General features: G+C 42.2%; 1 protein-coding gene across 7 annotated transcripts in view; it reads left to right on the top strand.

Moving 5' to 3' along the window:
- CYFIP2 (cytoplasmic FMR1 interacting protein 2) overlaps positions 1-27,425 on the top strand; it is a 107,440-nt gene that overhangs the window by 66,625 nt on the left and 13,390 nt on the right. For all 7 annotated transcript variants that reach the window (XM_030211480.1, XM_030211481.1, XM_030211478.1 and 4 more), the window contains 9 exons: positions 1,474-1,593; positions 4,391-4,590; positions 9,363-9,450; positions 13,808-13,951; positions 14,503-14,593; positions 14,778-14,908; positions 19,571-19,643; positions 20,067-20,161; positions 24,154-24,392. In XM_030211480.1, coding sequence (XP_030067340.1) covers positions 1,474-1,593; positions 4,391-4,590; positions 9,363-9,450; positions 13,808-13,951; positions 14,503-14,593; positions 14,778-14,908; positions 19,571-19,643; positions 20,067-20,161; positions 24,154-24,392 — 1,181 coding nt within the window. The remainder of the gene's footprint in view (positions 1-1,473; positions 1,594-4,390; positions 4,591-9,362; positions 9,451-13,807; positions 13,952-14,502; positions 14,594-14,777; positions 14,909-19,570; positions 19,644-20,066; positions 20,162-24,153; positions 24,393-27,425) is intronic.

Below are 27,425 nucleotides of genomic sequence, written 5' to 3' on the forward strand. Positions count from 1 at the left end.
TCCAGGCCCACCCAAAATTGGGTGTCTGTCTACACCCTGGTGGTATATCGCCTATGTCCTCACCTTAAAGTGCGAATCATCAAAAAAATGTATCGGTGTCCAGGAGCAAACCAGGGTGCCATTGTATCATCTCTCAGCTTTTAATCCAGTACCGCTAAACTTCTTGTGGTTGCAGCTAGGGTTGCCAACTGGCCACAGATGACCCAGTCCTGGGTTTACCCTATTGCACACAGCCCAAGTGGATTCCTCACAAAAAACAAGACTACAAGTACCTTCATGTTAATAGGGTAAACCCAGGACTGGATCAGCCTTGTTGGGTGAATCTGGAGCCATTTGGCAACCTTAGGTGCAACCCCAGGTGCACAACTGCAGCTACATTTGAGAAGCACTGTGCATGCCATCATACCTTTGGCCTACAGATGGCGCTATAGGCACTGAATGTTGGGTTTTGTACTTCAGTTCTTGGCTTGGTCGCACCTGAGCTGCTTAAGAGTCTCTCTCTTACTGGTAGTAATATCAAGCACAGTTTTATAGAATGAGTAAAGACAGTCTCTCCAGCTCACTCCAAAGAACCCTTGAAGGGCTTTCAAAGTCATTTACTTGAGCAAATTTGCAGTGGCGTAGGAAGGGAGGGGCAGTGGGGCGGTCCCCCCCCCCCCCCCCCCGGGTGCGCTCCGCTGGTTCCCTGCTCTCTCTGCCCCGGAACAGGTTACTTCCTGTTCCGGGGCAGAGAGAGCAGGGAACCAGCGGAGCCGATGCAGCTCCCAGCGACGTGCACTCCAGGCGGAATGGCCCTCCCGCCCGCCTGCCCCGTTTTCTATGGTAGTGGTAAGCGGGGGGGGGGGGGGTGTGTGCCGTGCTGCACCCAGGGGGGGGGGGTATGCAGCGGCGACCCACCCCAGGTGTGAGCCGCCCTCGCTATGGCACTGCAAATTGGCCATTGAAAACTGCCCTTCCTCAGTGTTTACAAGTATGTGTGGGGTTCCACAGTGTTCATACTATAGCTGGATTGGATAGGGGGCTTTCATGGCTGGGTGTCTGTTGGGCAGGTCCCAAAATGATACACAGAGATTGGTATGTTTTGTTTTCTGACAAAGTTTGTCTGCACTAAAAAGTAAATGCAGAAGCCCACAGATAATGTTGTACCCACATCCGTTTTCAAAGGAAAGTATGAATATAGTTTCCTTTGAAAATTGGCCAAAGGTTCGCTGGTAGAAAGTATCTGTGGACTTTTGCACCAGAGTGGGCAGTTTGAAACTTGCACACCCAGATGCAAATCAAATGCAGAAGGATCTCTGACATGAAAGAAAGAAGTGACAGTAAATTTTCCAAGCAATGAAACAGACTTGATCTGCTGGTTTCACAGGTTCAACATGAAACTTCTGTCTTTTTCAGTACTACAGCCTAAATTGGCTCTCTCTGCCTCTCTTTCTCTCTTCCCTTTGCCCTCTTTATTTTTTTAATGGCCACCAGTTACTGGGCAGATCCATTGACTTGAACAGGCTCATCACCCAACGTGTCTCTGCTGCAATGTACAAGTCTCTAGACCAAGCCATCAGCCGCTTTGAGAGTGAAGACCTGACATCTATTGTGGTAGGAACATAGATGATGTAATAAGATGTAATAAGCATAGCATATCTTTATGTGAGTTAAATGTTATTTGCAATTTAATAAGGTTTTTAGCTTGCCAACACTGTGTGTTATAGCATGAGTAAAAATGTACACCTCCATCAGAAGCGGAGCCAGTTTGACAGCGCAGGGGGAGCAAAAGTGGTGCGACAGCGGACTTCCGCCGGTGCACATTTTCAATGAAATATGACGAGAAAAAAATAGGCGCTGGCAGAACTCAGTTTAGGGGAGCAGCTGCTCCCCTGGCGCCCCACCTAGCCACGCCACTGACCTCCAGGCAATTCCTGTTTTGATGAAGAGATTAGCTAATAATCTTCAAGGTGGAGGAGGTGCTTTGTAGACCTCAAGACCTAGCTTGTATTTAGTGGAGGAGTGGTCTAGTGGTTAGAGCAGAGGTCTTGACAGCCAGAAGTGGTGGGTTCAAATCCCACTGTTGCTCCTTGTGATCTTGGGCAAGTCACTTAACCCTCCATTGCCTCAGGTACAAGCTTAGATCGTGAGCCCTCCTTGGACAGAAAAATATCCAGTGTACCTGAATGTAACTCACCTTGAGCCACTACTGAAAAAGGTGTGAGCAAAATCCAAATTAATAATTATGATGCTGGAAGTTTAACTCCTGGGTCAGAGGAATGTGTGAGAACTTTTATTTCATCTCTGACCTAGGAGTTAAATTTCCAGGGTCAAAAAAATAAATGGGCTGTTCTCTAGTTCCCCCACCTACATTTCCCCTGTCCTTACCTTTTTCTGGCTTCTCCTATCTTCAGTGCAGGCCATTTAAAAATGACCCTAGTTCAGCCAATAGCAGTGAGCCCAGCTGAATCCTGGTCATTTTTAAATATATGATAGGGTGGTTAGGTAGATGGGGGAATGGGTTAGTGGATGGGGGGTAGGAGCTATTGGAGCAGACTCAGGTCCTGGGCTAGGCCAGAGAGCCTGCAATTTTTAATTCAGCGGTTAGAGGTGCAAGTAAACATCCACCTCTAACTACTGAAGTGTGTAAACCTGTCCCTTGCTCCTGGGGAGGGGAAAACACTTCAGCCCTAGAGGCTAGAATAAGAGAGACAATCAGACTTAGGTATAGGTGCAACCAGAAAAAATCTTTATTGGATCTCACTAAGCCAATACAAAATAATTGTTCTCTCTGGAGCAGGTCGTCACTCAGTAGCCAGACACACAGACTGAATAACAAAACTTTCCTAGCCATCACATATATACTGTTATAAGTTTTGTTTCGCCTAAACTAACTTGTGACCATCTATGGATCTTCCTGTTTCCTTCCATCACATAATATAATAATATACAAAAATGGCAATTTCCTCCATTCTATCATCCTCTCCTACTTGTGTTCACATACACACTTTGTGGCAATTGGCTAATTCCTTATCAGTAACGCATGATCACTGTGTGGAAAACCAGCTAACAAACAAGTAGCGTGAAACACCAGGTGTCCTTCCTCTCTGAACACATATTTCTGTTGGAACATCTTGGAGTCTGCAAAGTCCTCAGTCTCATCACCACCAAGGTTTATATCCATGTTTATCTGCCATATATGGGCCGCATAGCCTCAGTTCTTCCTGAGTGTCACCTTGACATGTAACGTATACTTTCCATTTACTGAGAAAGCACTGTAGCTTAAATGCAGCTGCAGGGAGAAACTAAAATTATGCTGACGACAGCAAACTAGGAAATCTGAGGGCTAGCCGGGCCATCTTACAGGCTTAGGATAGGGAGGAATATACAGAAGATAAAACATAGTAATTTTATTAGCATTTTAATCTCACTTTCCAATGTAATGCGAGCACTAAGGCAGCTATTTGCTCAGTTTTACATATTTTTTTTATTAGTGTTACATTTTTACTAAAAAAAATGCCTTTTTTTTTTCTTCTTTTTTGTGTGTGTACATTTTTTACTCATGTTTTATTGCATTGGCCTATAGCTGAATCAGATCTATTGCCTAATGGATGCATCTGATTTGTTTCATTAACTAAGGCCCTGTTTACTAAGCCGTGTTATAGGCGCATTAGTGTTTTTAACACGCATTAACCATGTGCACGCCTATAATATCCCTATAGGCAAGATTGGACTTCAAGGAATAATGTTAGAGTATCGGCCAACGTTATCTGAGTGCTGTGCCACTCCCTGGAAGGTCCATCTTTTCCAATCAGAGCCAGAGCTGTACCACACTTAGCCAGTCCTGCTCTTTTTCTTTTCAAATGTCCCTGTACTACATCATCTGAAATTTCTTCTTTCTCCTGGTTTTGTTAGCGCAGATGCTTAAACATAACAGATCACAAAATAGCAGTGGCTGAAAGCATTACTCATGACTTGGTTTTATCCGGTTGGCACTTTGCAACGTGACAACTGTAAAACAGGTTAGACTTTGTGTACATTGCAACACATTGTATTATGCCACTACTGCTTCTACTTATCATTTCTGTAGCACTACTGGACATATGCAGCACTGTAGGCAAAACATGTCGGAAACAGTCCCTGCTCAGCAGAGCTTACAAACAGGACAAATAAGGGATTAGGGAATTATTTATTGTGGGATTGATTAAAACATGGGTACTAAACAACAGGTGAATAGGGGTTTATTTCTTGGATCAATACATGCAACTTTATTAAAACTAAAAAAAAAGGTTCATATTTGGAAATGCAATTTCAATTCCTTTTTGCATTTATTTTCTGAGCTTTTCGATGTGCCACACAGCTGGGTTTTATTGCTTCTAAAGGAAACCCCATTTTCTTTTTCCATACACAGGAGCTGGAATGGTTACTAGAGATCAACCGCCTGACTCATCGCTTGCTCTGTAAACATTTGACTCTGGACAGCTTTGATGCCATGTTCCGAGAGGCTAATCATAACGTCTCAGCCCCCTATGGCCGAAACACCCTCCATGTCTTTTGGGAGCTCAACTTTGACTTTCTGCCCAACTACTGCTACAACGGCTCCACCAACAGGTGAGCACAAAACGTCCTGTGAAGGGCCGATACCTGCAGCTTATGGTTTTGTACTACTGTCTTTGCCTCTGAGACAGGAGTAACCTTCTGGAGGTCTACTGGAGGGTGGACCCTTGCCCCCAAGGCAGAACCCCAGGCAAGAAAAACTCTGTATACTAAATAAGTATTAAGCATAAATGTTTATTCAGTCAAAGAAGCCAATCAGTAATTATTGAAATATCAACAAATAAAATCCCAATAGAGTATAATATGTAGCAAATAAAATCAGTTTTCCCTGGGAGCTGTCAATATGTCCACCTGCTTATCTAGACACATTGAGGCTCTCCAGCCTCGGTTCTTTCCTCTTAAATGCTTTTTTCTTCCTTTGTTCATTATCTTAATTATAATTACCCTTCCTGCCTAATGAATATGCATCTTTCCAGAATATTCTAGTTCCTTTTATGGTGAATCATGTTCCAGCACTTTCTACCATCTTCCAACTTCTATTATTTATTCCCTAATTTCATGGACAGTTTTAAGGCTTGTCATATAAGCATAAGTTTTCATTAGATAATGGTTTGACCTGTGTCCTTGTTAAACATAGTCACTATGGTAGTCCCCTCACCCTCTTGCTGAAGTTACAATTTCACCCACACCCACTTACTTCTCCTTTTGATGGTTTATCTGGATACTGCAGCTGTCCTTAGTCATAGGAGTCTCTGGCTCTTGGTTGCTGACCAGCAGCTTATCACAAGTTAGCATAGGCCAGATGTCAAACCACAAATTTCTACTGCCTTAGAAGGGTAGTTACCAGAAGAAAAAACATTTCTAGCTGTCTTGCAAGTCCAAATATGCTCCAAGTTTAAGAAATGTAAAGTAGCTATATTAAAATAAAAAGCTAGAAATATGTATGGTTTGCACCTTGCCATGGCCTCTGTGATGTACAGTTTGCATTCAGAAATGTGCGCAGGATATGAAACATCGATTTTCAAACTGCCTGTAGTGTTTCAGAAAGGGGTTTGCACCGGTTCTCAAAAACGAAAGCACGTGCCAACTTTCACTTCCGAACTTAGCATGGGTTAAATTTTGATGGAAAAATTACTACCAAGGTTTGAAAATGCACATGAACCTTATCTCCTTCAGCTTAAGTGGTGCCTCCTCCCAATTCGGGTAAAAAGCATCTGTATTGAGCAACACAGAACAAACTTTTACCAAATTTAGGAAAGGTCATTTTCAGATACCTGATTAACACATTTACATTGAAATCTTCTGCTTAGTGTGTGGTGATGGTCAAAAAGCAAAGAGAATGCTCGGAATTATTAGGAAAGGGATAAGAGAACAAATGTTGTTATGTCTCTGTATCATTCCATGATGCAACTTCACCTTGAGAATTGTGTGCAGTTCTGGTTGTGCTTTTTCAAAAAAGATATAGCTGAATTAAGTCCAAATATGCTCCATATCTGGTGGAATTGCCCATTGTGTCTTGCACTTTAAACCTTATGGGGTGAAACCAGCCATACATAAACTAGTAACCAGGGCTGTGGAGTCTGAGTCGGAGTCGGCAGCAATTTTGGGTACATTGAGTCGGAGTTGGAGTCGGCAAAAATGTACTGAATCCGACTCCTCATACTTTTGAATAAAGTACTTCTCTGTTGTGAATAAAGCTTAGTACCTAGTTGTTTCACTAGTGTGAAGTCCAGCTGAACTATTTTGCTGGAGAGCTTCCCTCTGCTCAGTCTCCCTTTGCATTTACTGACCTGCTGTAGAGCACCTCCTCTCTGACCCCACAGTGAACTTAAGCTCCAAGAGAAGATCATTCAGCACACACAGATAAGGCAGTAGAGAGACTCCACCCAACTTCCTCTCTCTCTGCAAGAAGAGCTTTATATTTTAGTGGAAGTGGCACACCATTCACAATGGCAAAAAGAATGTCAGGAAACATGACAAAGTCTGCTGTTTATGAACACTTTACAATATCAACAGATGGGAAACATTATGTATGTCAATGTATTGTAGAAGATGATGATGGTGAAAAAGCATGTGATACAAAAATTAGCAGTTTCAGTGGTTATGAAAAAAATGCACCTACAAGAGCATCAAATTTAAAAAGACACTTGCAGCGTTTCCATCCTAAAGTGTTAGAAGCTGTGAATGAGAAAGATAGCAATGAAAACATTCCATCTACTTCAGGGTCAATAAAAGATCAGAAATCTACTGGAGGCCAGACACAACTATCAAGATTTTTTTACAACTGACAAAGTTACTATAACAATGACACCAGAAAAATTTAAAAACCGCATCATTGAAATGGTAGTAAAGAATAGTATACCACTATCTTTTTTTTTCACAACCAGCCTTTTTAGGCTTAAATGGAGAAATGGCTAAAAAGCTTGGAGTTTCTCTGGAACGAGAAAGTATAAGGAAACTTATACTTGAAGAGGCCAAATGTAAGAAGGAAGAACTAAGAAAAAGTCTGAAGGGACGTTTTGTCTTTATTAAAATGGATGCATGCACACGTCACAGAGTCAATTAATGTTAGATTTGCTGATGAAAACAAAAAAACAATAACCCGGACATTAGGTGTAAAGGACACTCAGGCACATCATACCAGTGAGTATCTGCAGAAGTTAGTGGAAGGTGTTTTAGAAGATTTTGAAATTAAAAGGGAACACATTCTATGTATTGTAACTGATAATGCTTCAAATATGTTAAGCACAATTGAAAAAAATGAAGGAAGTTGATGAAGAAAGCAGCATACAAATATCAGAAGATGACAGTTCTGCAATTCAAGAAAGCTGTGAAAGTTTGGATGATATTGCTGAAGAAGCATCTACGCTTATTACCATTCAACATATGCGTTGTGCTGTTCATACTCTGCAACTAGCAATAAGAGATGGATTGAAGGATCGTCATGCGGCTACACTAATTAGCAAGTTGAGGCAAGTAGCTGTTGCAGCCAGGATCCCTAAAACAGATGCTATTCTGAAGAGACGTGCTGGAAAAGGAGCCATTTTGGATCAAGCAACGCGCTGGGGAAGCACTTACTTGATGATAAAGCGTTTGCTTGAACTAAAAGACTTTCTTGAAGAACTGGACAATGTAAATGTTTCATTAGAAGAAAACCAGTGGGCTCAAGTTACAGAATTAGGCTACTTTCTTACCCTTTTGCTGTTACCAAGAAGCTGCATTATGAAGATTTAACACCAGGTAAATTCTTCTTGGAATGGAAGGGCTTGATATATAACCTTAACAAAAGTGGGGGGTTAATTGCTGATGGCATTGTATCTTCAATGAGGAAAAGAGAGGAGCTCTTGCTGGATAATCAAATTCTCTTAGCTGCTATTTATGTTGATCCAATGAGCCGAATTTTGTTGAGCAGTGACCAAATTGCTACAGGAAAACAGGCACTCTATGACATAGCAGTTCGCATGAAAGGGTTGCTACCTGAAACTCATAAACCTCTGGATGAAGCTAAAGCTATAAATACTGGTGGTAATGGTAACTCAGGTTCATCCTCTTCAAATGAAGAAGAGAATTTTCAAGCCTATTTGGACAAAATGGAAGCTTCAAAAGCAAAGCGATGTCGGTTAAGCATGGAAAAGCAACCTGTAAATGTCCATATAAAGAAATTCATGCAAGAGTTTTTTAAAGGATTAAAAGAAGTGGAAAAGTTTGACCGCTCATCAAAACTGACTATAGAAGAAGCCATCATTGTTTATCCAGAGATTGTCAGTGATGCAGCTAGAACCGTAACAGCAATGCCACCCACCCAAGTCAGTGTTGAAAGACTGTTTTCAGCACTGAAAATAAATCAGATTTACGGGCTTCTATGAAGGAGGATCTGGCAGAAGCAATTCTGTTTCTAAGAACAATATATTAGTTAATTTTGGATTATGTTTAACAGCTATTCTACAGCTATATATGCCAAGTTTAAATAATATATAAGTTGTTTTAGGTTTCCAAATGTTTTTGGTTTATGTAGGTTAACTTTGATTTTGTTCTAATTTCCAAAGGATGTTGTTCTAGAATTTCCAAAGGATGTGGTTGTTCCAGATTTGTATACTTGCTAATGCTATGATGACTTTCTACTTGATATAAAAAAACAAGGTTATGTTTATTGTTTTTTTTTGTGTGTTTTTTTGTTTAAACTTTAGAATTAATGAATATTTATAGTTTCTTTAATAAATAAAATAAAAAGTCACAATGACATAGATTTTAAACCCAAACATTAACATGCAGCCTTGCATGCTGCACTCTTTCAGTCAACATGCAAAAAAAATACATATTAAAAACTGAGGAGTCGGAGGTACCATAAACTGAGGAGTCAGAGTTGAAGGATTTTTGTACCGACTCCACAGCCCTGCTAGTAACCCATGTTTTCGTAGCTGGCAAGCTGTTAATGGCGGTGGCATGGAAACAACCCACTTTACCAGGAGTGTACACAAGTTCTTGGAGGAAAAGTCTATAAGCATTATTAGCTATGTAGGCTTGGGGAAGACACCACTTATCTGTGGGCATGAGTAGTAAGGAATGGATCTATTCCTTGGGATCTACCAGGTACTTGAGAACTGAAATGTCCACTGTTGAACACAAGATATTGGGATTGATGGCCCCTTGGTCTGATTCAGTATGGTGCATCATATGTTTTAAGGGTTTCTGATGCTGTCTGAGCTAAAAGATTTATAAGTGAATGTAAATGGGGGAAAATCAAAAATTTGAAAGGGCTTATTGTTTTCATAAAACTGACACGACCGTGTAAAAGGCATGATTAACTCAAATTGTTTTGTCTCTAGGTTTGTCCGCACTGCTATTCCGTTTACACAAGAGCCACAGCGGGACAAGCCTGCCAATGTGCAGCCCTATTACCTGTATGGGTCAAAGGTCAGTAGTGCCTGTGCTTGCCAATGCAATCAAATTGAAGGGAGAATTTTTGAGAAAAATGTAACCAAAAAATGAGGAACACGTTAATTCTAAGAATGACTGACTGATTATTTATTGAATGACTGACTGACTTATTTATTGAAAGGAAACCTATGATGCTTGCATGATACTCTGCTGGCTGTCACAGTTGGAATGGATTAATATATATATATATATATATATATATATATATATATATATATATATATATATATATATATCTGTAGTACAATGCAAAGCTGCTTGCTGTGTCCACTTCAGTTGTGGTCTCCAGCAAATGCAGCATCCCCATTGCTCCCTTGTTAGGAGAATCATTTTCCATTAGTAATCACCCAAATGCATGAGAACCTGTTAGAGAATCACAGAGTTATTATTATTATTATTATTTATTATTATTTATTGCATTTGTATCCCACATTTTCCCACCTCTTTGCAGGCTCAATGTGGCTTACTATACTTCATGAATGGTGGAGATATATAAGAAATAAACATGTAGAATTACAGAGGATCTTGGGTAACATGATAATGGTAAAGCATGAAAGAAGTATAACAAGCAAATATTTAAAAGACAATTCTGGATATATGTGGAGGAGTTCGCATTTATTGGTCTTTGTTCTTTTCTGCCTTTACCCTTATTTTTGTACTCACTGTATCTTGCCTTATGAAATTATGTTTATAAATTATATTGACTACCTATGGTTTATCAGCTGGCCATTTAATCCTTTTCTCAACATATTGTGGGTTTTGGGGTGGGTTTTTTTTCCAATTTTATTTTTTATTACATTTTCATAAATTGTAATATAAATATCAGTATGAAAACCCCGTACGTACATCAAAAGATAAACACTGTTTCCAGAAATTGGGCAAACCTCTATATGATATTTATAGGTTGACCCACAATGGTGGAGCAGTGCTATAAAGGGTACTGTGCCAAGCGCTAATTTTACGACAGCATCTGGACGTCCAGATTCTGTAATGGAATTCTAACATAAGTCGGCATTTACTTGCCAGCATTTAGGTGCACCCACATTGCCATGTCAATATTAGGCATAAATGCAGTGTGTTCTCTGTACGTTATGCACGTAAATGTGGGACTCTCCCAAGCCCTGCCCACGTGTATGCCCCTTACATTTACATGCCAAGCAAGTTGCGTTCCTATATTATAGAATACCACTGAACACACAACTCGCACTGCACCTAACTAGCAATCAGGCATATAACCACTCTCACCAACTCTTTTTAACTTAATGATGACACCATTAGCCAAATCGCTATCCAACCAAGGACTTAACCCATGCATCTATGCAGACGATGTCACGATATACATCCCGTTCAAACATGATCTAAATGAAATCACAAATGAAATCAAACAAAGCCTCCAAATAATGAATTCATGGGCGGACGCATTCCAACTAAAGCTAAATGCAGAAAAGACACAATTAGGCATATTTTCAAAGCACTTAGCCTTCCAAAGTTCCATAGAAACCTATGGAACTTTGGAAGGCTAAGTGCTTTGAAAATATGCCTCATTGTCTTATTCTGTCCTCACAATATAACACAAACAAACCCAGTACCATAAACACACCAGACTACAACCTTCCGGTCTCAGATAATCTGAAAATTCTGGGAGTCACAATTGACCGAAATCTCACACTCGAAGACCATGCGAAAAATACTGCAAAGAAAATGTTCCACTCAATGTGGAAACTTAAAAGGATCAAACCTTTTTTCCCAAGGGAAGTATTCCATAGCCTGGTACAATCGATGGTGCTGAGACATCTAGATTATTGCAATTCCATTTATGCCGGATGCAAAGAACAAGTCATTAAGAAGCTTCAGACTGCTCAAAACACAGCAGCCAGACTCATATTTGGGAATACGAAAGCGCCAAACCCCTAAGAGAAAAACTACACTGGCTCCCTTTAAAAGAACGAATTGCATTCAAAGTTTGCACTCTGGTCCACAAAATTGTTCACGGGGAAGCTCTGACCTACATGTCAGACTTCATAGACTTGCCTACTAGGAACGCAAAAAGATCATCACGAACATTCCTCAATCTCCACCATCCCAGCTGTAAAGCACTAAAATATGAATCCACATATGCATCCAGCTTCTCCTACATATGCACGCAACTATGGAACGCATTACCGAAGGCCATAAAAACAATACATGACCTAACAATCTTCAATAGACTACTGAAAACTGACCTGTTCAAGAACATAACGATCCATCCTATATACAAAATAAATAGACTACACGAACTAGACAAAACCGAACTCTTGTCGCTTGACTGTTTAACCTCACTGCTATTAATGAAAGCTACACAATACGCACTACCACTTCATTTCCTAAGTTGAAAATGATAACTCTATAGTCGATGAACTAACCTATGCTACAACTCACGATCACTCAGAAACCTCCATGCAATACCATAATGTATTCCTCCGTACCATGTATGTATGCACCTTAATGCAAAACCATTTGTAATTTTGTACCCAGAAAAGGTTACTCAGAAACCACTATGCAATACCACAATGTACTCTTCTTAACCATGTATGTATGCACCTTAATGTAATACCATTTGTAATCCTGTACCCGGAAATGGCGATCGCCATCACGGCAAAATGTAAGCCACATTGAGCCTGCAAATAGGTGGGAAAATGTGGGATACAAATGCTACAAATAAATAATATTCTATAGCTCATGCGCATTTTAGGTGACTTGTTATAGAATGAAAGGGCATGTTCATTGAGGGGGGGTCTTTTACTAAGCAACGGTAAGTTCAACGCGGGCTTACCGCTCGCTATTCTGGAACTACTGCTGGGCTACCGCAGCAGCCTATCGGTAGTTCTCACCCCCAGTGCATGCCATTTCCGTCGCTAGAAAAATATTTATTATTTTTGTAGTGCCTGTGTTTACCCGGTGGTAATCGGGCAGTGCTCCGTGCGGCCTGGTTAGCGCAGGAGCAATTACTACCACCTCGGTGGGTGGCAGTAAGTGCTTCCCCCTGAAATGGCTGTGCAGTAAGTGAACCACTTACCGCATGGATATTTCTTTATACCCCCCCCCCCCAAAAAAAAAAAAGCCTTTTACTCGCTGCAGTAAAAGGGAGCCTTAGCGCATGTCAAAAACATGCACGGACGCTAGTGCAGGTGTCCTTTTATTGCAGCTTAGTAAAAGGGGCTCTGAGTACATAGAATAGTAGAGTTTTCTATTTAACACACAACTAAATCTGAAGGATTCACCTCAGATTTTGCCTCTCTCATCTTTTCCTTGTCTACTTGTGTTTTTGTTTTACTTCAGTGCGTTATTAGCAAAATGTCTCTCTCTTCCTCGTTGTTGTGAGGAAAGTAGCTATAAAGAAGTCTCTGTGGGCTCCCCTTTTTGAAACCAGGGTTCCTGAGCAATACTGCCATGATGGGCACCTCTAGAGATTCCTCCTCAAGTCCTGAATTCAAGCAGCTTTCAGACCAGGCATGGTGATCAGCCACAGGCTCCACTGAGCTGGCAGTGTACTGCTGAGGCTGTGGTTGGCATCTTGCGCACCAGAACTGTAAACAGCCGTAGACAAGGACTGCCATAAAGCAGATAAATAAGAGACAGGCCACTGCCCAGATAGTGGTGCTGGTATGCAAGGCCAGCGGGGTTTTGTCCAGAGTGTGGAATGTTGTGCAGAAGTCGCTGGAGGGGTAGAAGCTTTCACAGGTGATGCACAGGATGTAGACGGTAGCTGGAGTAAATCTGTGGAGGATAAGGGAACTAACTTACCCAGAGAAGAAAATATTTCAGTAGTAGTAGTACATAATTAAGGCAATAAAAAAAAACTCGTGCAAGATATCAGGCTGGCACTAAGGAGATTTGTGGTAGGTGGGTTAAATTGAGGAGAGGTAGTCTTTTAATACTGTATGTTCATATATGACACATTTGGTCTGGAAAAGGAGGATTCTGGTTCTGTCAGATGCTGCTAAGTAAATTTTTTTCCAAAAAGGCAGTAAATAAATCTTAATAATCAATTAATTATATAGTGTTTTCAAAACTGGATCATTTGTCAGCTCCAGTTGTTTCTTAAGAAACTAAGAGGGGCTTTTACTAAGGCGTGCTGGCATTTTTAACACACTTTAAAAATAGGGGCGCGCTAAACGCTAAAGGCACCCATAGGAATACATTGACATCTTCAGCGTTTAGCGCGCGCCTATTTTTAAAACATGCTAAAAACGCCAGCGTGCCTTAGTAAAAGACCCCCTAAGGGGTCCTTTTACCAAGCTGCCCAGCATTTCCTCACTCATTCACCCATTCCTTCTGTGTCTGTCTTCTGCAGCCACTCAACATTGCGTACAGTCACATCTACAGCTCCTACAGAAACTTTGTGGGACCGCCACATTTCAAGACCATTTGCCGGCTGCTGGGGTACCAAGGCATTGCTGTGGTAATGGAAGAACTGCTAAAAATAGTCAAAAGCCTGGTGAGTACCACTTGTCATCTCTGCATGTTTAGATTCCCACTGGGTCCTCACATCAGCTCAGATTTTATATGATCTGACAAAATATATAGGAGAAAAGGAGAGAGGTTAAGTGAAACTTTTAAACTATCTTTTTTTTTTTTTTTTTTACTTTTTAAGCTACTGTAGGGGTTTATTTCCAGGGGTGCAGCCAGACCCTCACGGTAGGAGGGGGCCAGAGCCTGAGGTGGGGGGCACATTTAGGTGTGCCACCTCACCGCCCCCCCCCCCCTCCGCCACCGCCTCACCGCTGCAAATACCTTGGCTGGTGGGGGTCCCCAACCCCCACCAGCTGAAGCCTACATTCAGTGCCGGACTTAAGGAGAACAAAGAACAGGGAAGGCAATGTGGCAGCGCTGGAGACCAGCGCTGGATGAAGGCTTCAGCTGCTGGGGGTTGGGGACCCCTGCCACCAAAACCAGGGGCCCAGAAGAAATTTGAGGGGACCCAGGCCCCCGTGGCCCCACCTAGCTACGTCACTAGACAATCTAAAATTTCCAACCTTCCCTTGACAGCTACAAGGTACTATTCTACAGTATGTGAAAACTCTGATCGAAGTGATGCCAAAAATATGCCGCCTGCCAAGACATGAATACGGGTCTCCAGGTGAGAAACATGCACAGGGCTGTGCAGGGCGAAAGTGTCATGGGGGAGAGAAGCGCGCAGGGCTCTCTGGGGGAAGTGCCAAGAGGGAGTTCTATTTGGGTATTCAAGGCTTTGCATGGTAATTTGTTGTGCTGCCTGAACTCCTTTTCCATCTGGGATGATCACACTTGTTTCCTGTGTCTAGGTATTTTGGAATTCTTTCACCACCAGCTGAAAGATATCATAGAGTACGCCGAGCTGAAGACTGATGTGTTCCAGAGTCTGCGAGAAGTGGGAAACGCTATTCTCTTCTGTCTCCTCATAGAACAAGCCTTGGTAAGTGCACCAGAAACAACCGGTGCATCTTCTCTGGTGAGCAAATTGCTGTCCTTCTTACAGGACATTATCAGGAGTCCAGTATTTGCCTTCCATTTTACACTCCTACCGATTTTTAGACCTGCTGTTGCAGTGCTGTACGTAACCATTTTCAGACCCACCCTGCCTGGAGCTCGGAATCCATTCCAGGTCTTTTCCTCTCTTTCAGTGCATAGCCCCAACCACTTGACATTCATGTGGTTATTTTCTTCTCACTGGACTTCTCTTTAATTTCATTACACCACAAAATAGACAGCTACAATCCTGTTCCATTCCATGGTTGTAGCTGTCCATAGTCGTAGCCAGACCTCGCAGTGGGAGGGTCCAGAGCTTGAGGTAGGGGGGCACATTTTAGTCTGTCGCTCCCCACCCACTGCTTCAGCAAAGTGCCTTGGTTGGCGGGGGTCTCCAACCCCCACCAGCTGAAAACTTGTCCAGCACCGGTCTCCGGTGCTGTCGCATTGTCTGCCCTGCTCTCTCTTCTTTCTGACGTCCTGCACACTCCTTTTAGTGAAACTGAGCATGCCGGAGACCGGTGCTGGACAAGTCTTCAGCTGGTGGGGGTTGAGGACCCCTGCCAGCAAAACCAGGGGCCTTGGGAAAATTTGAGGGGGCCCAGGCCCTTGTGGCTACACTACTGGTCCATATATATATTTTTTTTTTTCAGGAATTCCTTCTTAGTAACCTTTATTCTTTTCTGAGTACTCCCACATTTCCTGCAGCCTTCACTCTCTTTAGTTCAGGTGCTGATGTGAATTTAGTCTTTTCTCAGCGAGCTCCCATCTGCTTTGCTTCATTCAGCGAGACACTCTTTTGACGTCAAGAAATAACAAAAGGGTTTGTAGAGCCTCATTCAGTGCTTGCAGCAGGCAATGCATCATAGATCCCTACCTGGACAATTTAGTGACTGGCATCCACTCTGAAACTGGATATGTTCAAAAACTGGGGGTGATTTTTCACGCTGCCCAGGTTACAGCAAAGTCCACGGATGCTTTTTTTTTTTTTTTTTACCTGCAGGAGCACCTGCATATTTTCACTTTTGAAAACTGTTTTTTTTTTTTTTCAAACAGTACCAACAGCGACTTGGACCCAGTTTTAATACAGGTACTTTTTCAGGTTCAAACAGCGTGCATATTTTTGAAAATAAATTGCCACTGTGTTTTGAAGTTTTAAGTCCTAACTGCAGCTCCTTGTGTAAAAATGTAAAAAAAATTGAAAATTAACCAAATAGACCATGCCTGTGCACATCCCTCCTTGGTGGTCTCAATATAACATGCTGTGCTCCAGGGATCTGTGAATTCTTATCTAGGGGCTCTTACCAGCTCTGCTTTGTTCAGTGTACAGAAAATAAGTCAACAAGATGCTCCAGCATAGTGATGTGTCCAGGATCTTGCTTGGAATAAGAGCACATTAGTGGTCTGTGCTGTACTGAAGCAAGGTGAGGTTCAGCTTGTTTTGTGCTTCTCAGCAGGACTGAAAACATTGCCTTATACAATCACACAGACACCTCATTTCTTGGAATGACCACTTAAACTGGTAAAAGAAGACATGTAATTAAGAGCTGCAGGTCCCTGGCAGTCTGGGCAGCTGAGCGTGCTGATTAAATCGCTATGCTGTGTGACAATTTGTTGTCTACGTGACTGTAATTCTACGTGCACAGAATTGGTATTCGCCCATCTTCATAACAACCCAATGCCCCCAAAATGGGCTTTTCTTTCTCTCAAGGGTGGATAATTGCAGGAGTGAGGGATCATCGCTAGCTTAAATTAGTACACAGGCAAGATATAAGAACTTTATAAATAAATCAAATAACCTGTCCTGATTTAAAAAAAAAATCTGGTCAATCCAGCATTCCCTGCTGTGTGATGGAGGAGAGTTTGTATTCCTTTGCTGCTTCATAAAAATAGCCATACTGGGTCAGAGCAATGATCCGTCTAGCCCAGTATCCTGCTTCCAGCAGTGACCAATCTGGGTCACAAGTACCTGGCAGAAACCAATTAGTAGCACCATTTCATGCTACCAATCCCAGGGCAAGCAAGTAGCTTCCCCCATGTCCATCTCAATAACAAGACTATGGACTTTTCCTCCAGGAATTTGTCCAAACCTTTAAATCCAGATATTCTGACTGCCGTTACCATATCCTCCAGCAACAAGTTCCAGAGCTTAAATATTCTTTGAGTGAAAAAATATTTCCTCCTACTTGTTTTAAAAGTATTTCCATGCAATTTCATTGAGTGTCCCCTGGTCTGTGTACTTTTTGAATGAGTTAAAAATCGATTCGCCTCTACCCGCCCCACACCACTTAAGATTTTATAGGCCTCAGTCACACCCTCCACCCACTTTCTCTCACCAGTAAGGTAATAAATAGAAATAAAACAAAATAAAGAAAATAAGATACCTTTTTTATTAGACTAACTTTATATATATATATATATATATACAGTGGGGGAAATAAGTATTTGATCCCTTGCTGATTTTGTAAGTTTGCCCACTGACAAAGACATGAGCAGCCCATAATTGAAGGGTAGGTTATTGGTAACAGTGAGAGATAGCACATCACAAATTAAATCCGGAAAATCACATTGTGGAAAGTATATGAATTTATTTGCATTCTGCAGAGGGAAATAAGTATTTGATCCCCCACCAACCAGTAAGAGATCTGGCCCCTACAGACCAGGTAGATGCTCCAAATCAACTCGTTACCTGCATGACAGACAGCTGTCGGCAATGGTCACCTGTATGAAAGACACCTGTCCACAGACTCAGTGAATCAGTCAGACTCTAACCTCTACAAAATGGCCAAGAGCAAGGAGCTGTCTAAGGATGTCAGGGACAAGATCATACACCTGCACAAGGCTGGAATGGGCTACAAAACCATCAGTAAGACGCTGGGCGAGAAGGAGACAACTGTTGGTGCCATAGTAAGAAAATGGAAGAAGTACAAAATGACTGTCAATCGACAAAGATCTGGGGCTCCACGCAAAATCTCACCTCGTGGGGTATCCTTGATCATGAGGAAGGTTAGAAATCAGCCTACAACTACAAGGGGGGAACTTGTCAATGATCTCAAGGCAGCTGGGACCACTGTCACCACGAAAACCATTGGTAACACATTACGACATAACGGATTGCAATCCTGCAGTGCCCGCAAGGTCCCCCTGCTCCGGAAGGCACATGTGACGGCCCGTCTGAAGTTTGCCAGTGAACACCTGGATGATGCCGAGAGTGATTTGGAGAAGGTGCTGTGGTCAGATGAGACAAAAATTGAGCTCTTTGGCATGAACTCAACTCGCCGTGTTTGGAGGAAGAGAAATGCTGCCTATGACCCAAAGAACACCGTCCCCACTGTCAAGCATGGAGGTGGAAATGTTATGTTTTGGGGGTGTTTCTCTGCTAAGGGCACAGGACTACTTCACCGCATCAATGGGAGAATGGATGGGGCCATGTACCGTACAATTCTGAGTGACAACCTCCTTCCCTCCGCCAGGGCCTTAAAAATGGGTCGTGGCTGGGTCTTCCAGCACGACAATGACCCAAAACATACAGCCAAGGCAACAAAGGAGTGGCTCAGGAAGAAGCACATTAGGGTCATGGAGTGGCCTAGCCAGTCACCAGACCTTAATCCCATTGAAAACTTATGGAGGGAGCTGAAGCTGCGAGTTGCCAAGCGACAGCCCAGAACTCTTAATGATTTAGAGATGATCTGCAAAGAGGAGTGGACCAAAATTCCTCCTGACATGTGTGCAAACCTCATCATCAACTACAGAAGACGTCTGACCGCTGTGCTTGCCAACAAGGGTTTTGCCACCAAGTATTAGGTCTTGTTTGCCAGAGGGATTAAATACTTATTTCCCTCTGCAGAATGCAAATAAATTCATATACTTTCCACAATGTGATTTTCCGGATTTAATTTGTGATGTGCTATCTCTCACTGTTACCAATAACCTACCCTTCAATTATGGGCTGCTCATGTCTTTGTCAGTGGGCAAACTTACAAAATCAGCAAGGGATCAAATACTTATTTCCCCCACTGTATATATATATAAATTTTTTTAATGAGCTGTCAAAGGTAACCCCCCCCCCTTCTTGGGATCAGAAATGAGCAAATGATAATATATATCAGAACATATCTGTGTCGATGATAGTCTCATGGGGAAGATGGTGAGGGGGGGTGAGAAACATGGAGAGATAGATGGGTGATCAGAGGGTGACAAAGCAGTATCATTTTATGGTTTATAATAAGATAGGAAACCCTGATCTTCTCACCGGTAAGAATTGTCAAAGGAAAATTCCTTCCGGGGGTGGGGGGGAGTGGAGGGATTCCCCCTTGTAAATAAGCTTGCAAGCTATTTAAAAGTTTCTCCATAAATTGTTAACATTAGCCCAGTGATAGGTATGGCAACATGCAGAGTGAATGGCATTGGGCACAGAGACCACATCGCATGCTCAGTTAGCTTAGACATCAAGAGCCAAGTCTTCCACTGTATCATATTTCAGAGAAAAATTAATAGCCTGGAGCAGAATGAGGATTACTTGCAAAATGGTGCACAGAACATGTTTTTCTTGTAATGCTGATGGCTGGAAATGAATTAATTGTAAAGTTTTTTTCCCTTCTGCATTCAGTCCCAGGAAGAAGTCTGCGATTTGCTGCATGCTGCACCCTTCCAAAACATCCTACCCAGAGTCTTCATCAAAGGTAAGAGAAGCTGTGAAGGCACTGTCTGCATCTGGGGCAAGTCCTTCATTAATGGATCAGTATACAATCTATGCAATCACCTGTGCTAGATACAGTCCTGTTACAACCTCATAAGTCTGTGTCTTCTCTGTTTTTTCTTTTTATTGCTTCTATGTTGCACTCATTTTATAATTTCTCGTATGACTTTGCGGCTCTTTATGCTATCATCACACTGTGTTATCTGTTCAGTAAAGGAATGATGTTTAACTTACTGGGTTAAAGGTCTGTATTGTCGTCTCCATGAGGAAAGATCCACACATGGATATTTGCTCAAATGTAGTTCTTATATTTCAAAAGCTAAAAGACCCAGCTGGAGGCTAACGGCTGTGGGCAGCCATGCCTAAAACCTGGCTCTAGTACCTCCACCTGCTCTTATCTTCACAGAAGGGGAACGCCTCGAAGTCCGAATGAAACGACTGGAAGCCAAATATGCTCCCCTCCACCTCGTACCCTTAATTGAGAGACTGGGAACCCCACAAGTAAGGATTGTATCGCATAAAGTTTCATGTGATAGGAGTGACCAGGCTTTACCTCTTCCACCCTCCACCCACTTTCCCTCTAAACACAGACAGTTCAGTAAATTGACAGTTTATAAAGAAGTACCTAGGTGAGCAAACACACAGTCAGGAAAGCTGAATGACAGAAGAGACAGGCACAGAGAAACCAGTTTGTGGCTTGAGTTTTTGAGTGAACTGAGGTCAGAGCTAGTTGGAGCAGACGTGTATCTGTGCTACCCCTATCAAAAGCATGGTTTGCTTTATCCTTTGAAAAACTGACAATTTCTGTATTTTGTTCCAGTGGATTTGTCTGTACATTGCTGCTGCTGTTCTGTTTGTCATCTGCCCAATGAAAAGTCTAAACCCCACAAAAAGGATAATAATTAGAATGCAGAGAAAGGGGGGAGATATTAGACCAGAGACTTTTTGCATCATCCGAGCATTCTGTGGCTGAAAAAGCAGACCAGGGTACTGTGATTCTCCCCTGAATTGGTCCATACTGCTCCTTCCCTCCCTAACACACTTCTGCAGTAAATGCCTTCCTCTGTGATTCTGAGAATGAACTGCTTTGTGGTTTCCTTTCTATTTGCTCAGTGTGAAGGTGGAGTTTTCTGACTGCAAGGATGTCCTTGTTGATTGAGCAGGTCCACCCATTCAGATATTTACTGAAGTAAGCTCCAGACCAATATAGTTTGTTGAAGAATGGGGTGCTGGAAATCAGGTCATGCATTAAGATACACAGACAGGTAGCTTGATAAGTTTTTACTTGAATTCTGTATTCATCAGGGTAGCTGGGGCAGGGACTGTTGCAGAAACAGATCCTGGAGATGGGGTTATTCCCAGTCAGTTTATTAAGAAAAGACGTGCAGTGCTACTTTGTAGAGTCAGGAAGTCTTTTTTTTTTTTTTTTTTTTCAATATCTGACCTCCTGAAGGCAGAACAAACAGTGGAGCAAAGAGTGGTTGCTTCAGATAGCACCTGTGGGGCACCCTGTGTGACTTTTTTTACAGAAATCAGTTTCTCCCCTCCTCCCGGTTAAATCATTTTGAATAGCGAGCCCCCAGTAAACAACGTGGGGTCGATATTCAGACCACGGGAGGTATCCGAGCTGCCTCCCACGGTTGACACTAGGCCTTGGATATTCAATGTCGGGGTGTTTCCGGTGACTGGCATTGAATATCTGGTTTATTTTTGGCCGGTTTCAACTTAACTGGCCAAGTCTGACATTCAGCACGGGCCGGTTAAATGAAACCGGCCAAAGATAGGCTTGCTATTTCAGTGACCTAATTTGGCCACCAACCTTAGCTGGTGACATGCTGAATATTAGCGGATAGCCAGTTATATCGTGTAGCGCTAACCGGTAGTATTCAGTGGGAGATAACGGGTGATGTAAGCCGCATTGAGCCTGCCATGAGTGGGAAAGCGCGGGGTACAAATGTAACAAAAATAAAAAGTAAAATAAATCTCCTGCCGAATATCGCCGGATAGCTAGTTAGTTAACCAGCCAGGAGCAGTTCCTAACCAGTTAAATGGTTTTAAATATCGGGCGGAATGTCTTTCTGTTGCAGATATAAAGGACTGGTCATTTCAGGGGTAATTCTGTATTGGTGTGCATTTATAGGCGCCTGGGGGGGGGGGCACTAGGATCCCTGTTCTATAAAGGTAAGTAGGTGTCTACTTTTCTTTATAGAATATAACATACCCGGGTATATACACCTATCCAGTTAAGTGTAAGCAGTTAATCCAGCCATAAGGTTTCCAAGTTTATTAGGATTTACTAATCCGCCAGTCGGGGTACCATCTAGTCGGCTCACAACTTCATCGGTAATATAATAGAAAAAGAGGTATAGTGTGTGTACATAGACAAACATTGAAATGTGACGGAAGGAGGGAGGAACTCCCATATTTTTAGAAAAAAAAAGGTGGGGGGGGACAATGGATGCTCTCAGGGGCCCTTTTACTAAGCCGCGGTAGTCCCTACGCATGTGCAGCGCATTCCCAAATGAGACTACCGCCAGGTCAGCACACCCACTTGCGGTAGCTTCAGATTTGGCACACACCCGTAACACATGGATGAATTTATTTTTTTCTTCCTACGCGCCGGTTCCGGTGGTAATCAGCACTTGGCGCTTGATGATTGGTCATCGCACATGACATCAAGCGCGTGAGCCTTTACCACTAGATCAATGGGTGGTGTTAAGGTCTCAGGCCGGTTTTGGGCGTGCAGTGGTTTCATTTTTACCACAGGCCCTTTTCCCTTCCCATTAAAAAAGTCATTTTTTGTAGATGCGGTAAAAACTGTCCCAGCATGTGCCCAATACACACACCTACACTACCGCAGGCCACTTTTTACCACAGCTTAGTAAAAGGACCCCTTAGTGATTCAGAAAAGGCAGTAAAACGGACAAAAAATGGAGACTAAATGCATCTTGAAATTAAAAAAAAAAAGTCTTAAGGTCCGTCTTGAAAGTCGGTAATGGTGTCTGAAGTTGCAAAGAAATCGGTAGAAGATTCCAAAAATATGGTCTTTGTACAGAAAAGATTGAGGCACCAGTATGCTTATGAAGAACTTGTTTGTAGGTTGGTAAAATGAGCAAATTCTGATCTTATGAGCGTAGGATACGGGAGGGAGTGTATTGTAGCAGGAGGCAATATAGATAAGGAGGTTCTTTTTGAAGCCAAGGTTTTAAAATCCAGTAAGAGGAGCTTTTATGTAATTTTGTGACAAGGGAGCCAATGAGATGCCTTCAAATGTGGTGTAATATCATCAAACTTTTCAGCTTTATGAATTATTCAAGTGGCAGTATTCTGTACTAATTGTAGGCGGTGTAGATCCTTGAGCCGAAGGCCTTTGTATAATGAATTACAATAGTCAATTTGTGATATGATGAGCGAGTGTACTAAGATATGCTGAGGAATGTTAGAGAGATTGAACCGAACGAATAAGGCGAACATGGAACATTGTACGACCTGTCCTGTTTAAGACTGACATGAAAGTTTAGTATCGATAAGTGCAACAAGAATGAGTGACTAAGCTGCATAGGCACCTACATGTGGCCAGCGTGTGCCAAATTGGAGTTACCGCGTGGCCCTTCTGGTAATTTCAATTTTGGCACGCGTCCGCTACGCACGTCTGAAAAATATTTTTTCTTTTCTGACGCGCGGCAGCTACTCGCGTCAAGTGGAATTTGACACACGTGGACCATTACCGCCTGGTTACTGCATTGAGACCTTACCGCTAGATTAGTGGCTTGCGGTAAGGTCTCAGACCCAAAATGGATGCCAGGCAATTTTCATTTTGCCGCACATCCATTTTTGCCAAAAAGAGGCATTTTTTGTAGGTGCGCTAAAAAAAATAATTCTGCGCGCGCCCAAAACACACATCTACACTACCGCAGGCCATTTTTCAGCACACCTTAGTAAAAGGACCCCCTAGTATTACAAAGACAGATGGGTAAACAGAATCGACTAGGCTTATGGTTAGTAAAAAGTAATAGCTTAGGTTTGTCAGAGTTAAGAATAAGATGGTTTTCTTGTAATCACTTTTTACTTTACAAAGGTTATCATTGATACTTGTAAGGACAGAAGGTATGAAATGGTCTATTACTGAGAAAAGTTATATATCATTAGCATAAACATATAATGTAAAATCTAGAGACTGGGCCAAAGTAAGCAAGGATGAAAGGAAAATTTTAAATAGAATGGGGGATGATATGGAACCTTGAGTAATGCCAAATGTAGGGGAAAAAGAGACCTAAATACAGGAGATATCCACACACATTGTACAGTATTCTATAAGTTATGTGAAGCCCCACCCACCACACTCTGTGTATGCCTACATGTAAAATATGCACTATGTAAGGTAATGTTCTTATTTACAGAATAGCATTTGGCTACATTTTGGGCATATAAAGACCCGTCTTTCCATGACTATCAAACCTTGAACCTTCTGTGTTTTCATTCTCCAATTTCAGCAAATAGCCATCGCTCGGGAAGGTGACCTGCTGACCAAGGAGCGGCTGTGCTGCGGACTATCCATGTTTGAGGTGATCCTGACGCGGATACGGAGTTATTTGCAGGATGCCATCTGGCGAGGCCCTCCCCCAACGAACGGCGTCATGCACGTGGACGAGTGCATGGAGTTCCATCGGCTGTGGAGCGCCATGCAGTTTGTGTACTGCATCCCTGTGGGGACTAACGAATTCACTGCAGAGTGAGTCCTGCCAGCCCGTGCAGCTAGAGAAATGCGATCACTATAAATTATAAAAAGAAGTCCATTAAAATGCAAAAAAAAAAAAAGTCCATAGTAAGCTGGACGCACCAACCAATTTAATGCAGAAGTTACTGAACCTAAAGCAAAATAATAAAGCAAAACTAACCATGGAGTTAGAAAACTACATCCCCTGTTTGAAATTTGCCCAGCTACCTAGTATCGCTGTGCAAACTATATTTAGCTGCTACGAGGGAAGTTTCAAAGGGAATTTGTGCAGGTAAATGGAAAAGACCCTTTTGAAAATCTCTCTCCTGTGAGTAAAAGGGGCAGTGTAGGGCAGGCCTGGGATAATGCAGATGGGGACTTTAATTTGATGTCCCTGCACATTCTTTAGCTCATGTGCATCATTGCGGTCTGTGCCGGGGCTGGTAGTTGAGCGGCGGGGATAGTGCTGGGCAGACTTATACGGTCTGTGCCAGAGCCGGTGGTGGGAGGCAGGGATAGTGCTGAGCAGACTTATACGGTCTGTGCCAGAGCTGGTGGTGGGAGGCGGGACTGGTAGTTGGGAGGTGGGGATAGTGCTGGGCTGACTTATAGGGTCTGTGCCAGAGCTGGTGGTTGGGAGGCGGGGTTGGTGGTTGGGAGGCGGGGATAGGGCTGGCCAGACTTATACGGTCTGTGCACTGAAGAGGACAGTACAAATAAAAAGTAGCACATATGAATTTATCTTCTTGGGCAGACTGGATGGACCGTGCAGGTCTTTTTCTGCCGTCATCTACTATGTTTACTATGTTTGCTGTGGAATTTTCAAAAGGAGACTCCATGAGGATTTTCCTTTGAAAATTGTCTCACAGTAGTATGAAGAGGCTGAAAACAGGACCGCCTGAAGGTGTAACCTGATGGGGGGAGAAAACTATGTACATATATTGAATATTCAACTATATTCATGTAGTTTGCCCCCATCTGACCCTATGAAAATATGTAGTGAACTTTCAAAGAGAAACTGAAGGTATTTTCTTCAGAAATTTGCTAAAGCTAAATGGGTATGAAATCTTCGCTGCTGTGCTTTGCTGTTAAGGCAATGGTATGCTATGCCGGGCAATGGTTAACTAAGGAGTCAGACAACTTAAGAGTGAATTTAAAAAAAATAAAAAAAAATAAAGTACATTTATTCCAATTTAGAGGGTACAAAAGTAAACATGTCTCTTGCCATTGGCCAGTTTAATGAACATTGCACTGTGGTCTTGATGGTTTATAAAATACTTGAGTTCCTAATTTTTCTTTATTTAGGAATACATTTTGGAAATCTTAGTAGAGAATTATGCTTTTCTCAGTAGTTCAAAGTGAGTTACATTTGAGTATAGTAGGTGTTTCCCTGTCCCTGGGGGGCTTACAGCCTCTTTGTACCTGAGGCAGTGGAGGGTTGAGTGACTTGTCCAAGATCACAAGGAGCCACAGTGCGATTTGAACATGTTTTCCCAGGGTCTCAGCCCACTGCTCTAGACATTAAGCCATTCCTTCACTCCTACGGAGTTAGGCATATAGACTGGTTCCGTATGCTGTAATGCAGTGTTTCCGAAGTCCGATCCTGGAGTACCCCTTGCCAGTTAGGTTTTCAGGATATACACAATGAATATGCAAATCAAGTTCATGCATATTTATTGTGGGTATCCTGAAAACGTGACTGGCATATGGGGTACTCCAGGACTGAACTTGAGAAACACTGCTGGAATGGACTTCCAGCTGCAGAAAATATTGTGTGTACATTCATAATGGACAAAAGGGAGCTTTCTGATCACTAGTGATGAATCAGCTGCATCTCAACTTCTAAAGGACTAAATTATAGTCGAGTGTAAACTAAGACATGGGAAGACTTAACCAAGGTTACACAGAGAATCGTTGTGAAGATAGAAGCTTAGATTGCTATCCCATAATTTTTCCTGACTCATATCTGTGTTCTCATTATGAATGGTGTATTCTTAATAACTGCCTTCTCGTGCAAAGTAGATGCTTAGATTTATATCTCATAATTCTTCCTGACTCATTTCTCATTATGAAGTTGTATATTCATAATAACTTCCTTCTCATCTCATAATTGGAGCCTTTTTTTTTCTGACATGTTAGTTAGATGTTTAGTTGTTGATATGAGCTTTGGGTATACAAGGTGATGCAAAAAAAAAGTAATCCCCTAGAGTTTTGGGGTTGTTTTTTTTTGCTGTTTTCTCAGCAAGTGTTTTGAATTTCAACGAGAAATTTTACGTACTTTTTTAGTCGTCATACTTAATTTTTACTGTTAAGCAACATTTAATTATCTTAAGCTGTGTTGATGTTACTGACAGTTTAGCGTTGCTACCTAGTGATTTTTGTGTATTAAAAATGTTCCTAGAACACAGTAAAATAACCTCATTCAAATGATACAATTAACAATGTGTCAGAATTTTGTAGTCACTGTGAATGCTCAAAGTGTCCACCCCGAGCTTTAACACAGGCTTTCAGTCACTTTGGGAAGTTCTTAATATCCTTGTCCATTGGTCCCTGTTGCAAGCCGTCCAGATCACCTGCAGTGCTTCCTTGAGTTTGGCGATTGTTTACAGCTTTGGGTGGAGCTTGTAGATACGTCTCCGAACATTTGCTCCCCAGACAAAAGTCTATGTCATTGTGACTGCATTAACAGTAGGCTGGTACCTTGTTTTGTTTTTTTCAAATATGGTAGTTTTACAGTGCAAACATTTTTGAACGTGTGAAAATCGCTGGGTAGTTACGCTAAGAAGTCTGTCACTTCCAAGCGGTTGCTGAGAAAATAGCAAAAAAAAAACTAGGGGATTACTTTTTTTGACTCACCTGTAGACAAATGCATGCATCAATCAATGGCAGATTTGAAGAAGCCTTAGCAGCTGTGACTCTGGAATATTGGTCACGGAATAGGACCAGCCCAAGGGTACCTGTTGCCCTAGATGAATGTTCAGTCAAGTGCCCCTCCTGGAGTGGCTCAAGACCCTAACCCTACCCCCTGCTCCATAATCCAACATATCC

The sequence above is a fragment of the Microcaecilia unicolor genome, chromosome 8 (genome assembly GCF_901765095.1).
Source record: "Microcaecilia unicolor chromosome 8, aMicUni1.1, whole genome shotgun sequence".
Classification (NCBI taxonomy): domain Eukaryota; kingdom Metazoa; phylum Chordata; class Amphibia; order Gymnophiona; family Siphonopidae; genus Microcaecilia; species Microcaecilia unicolor.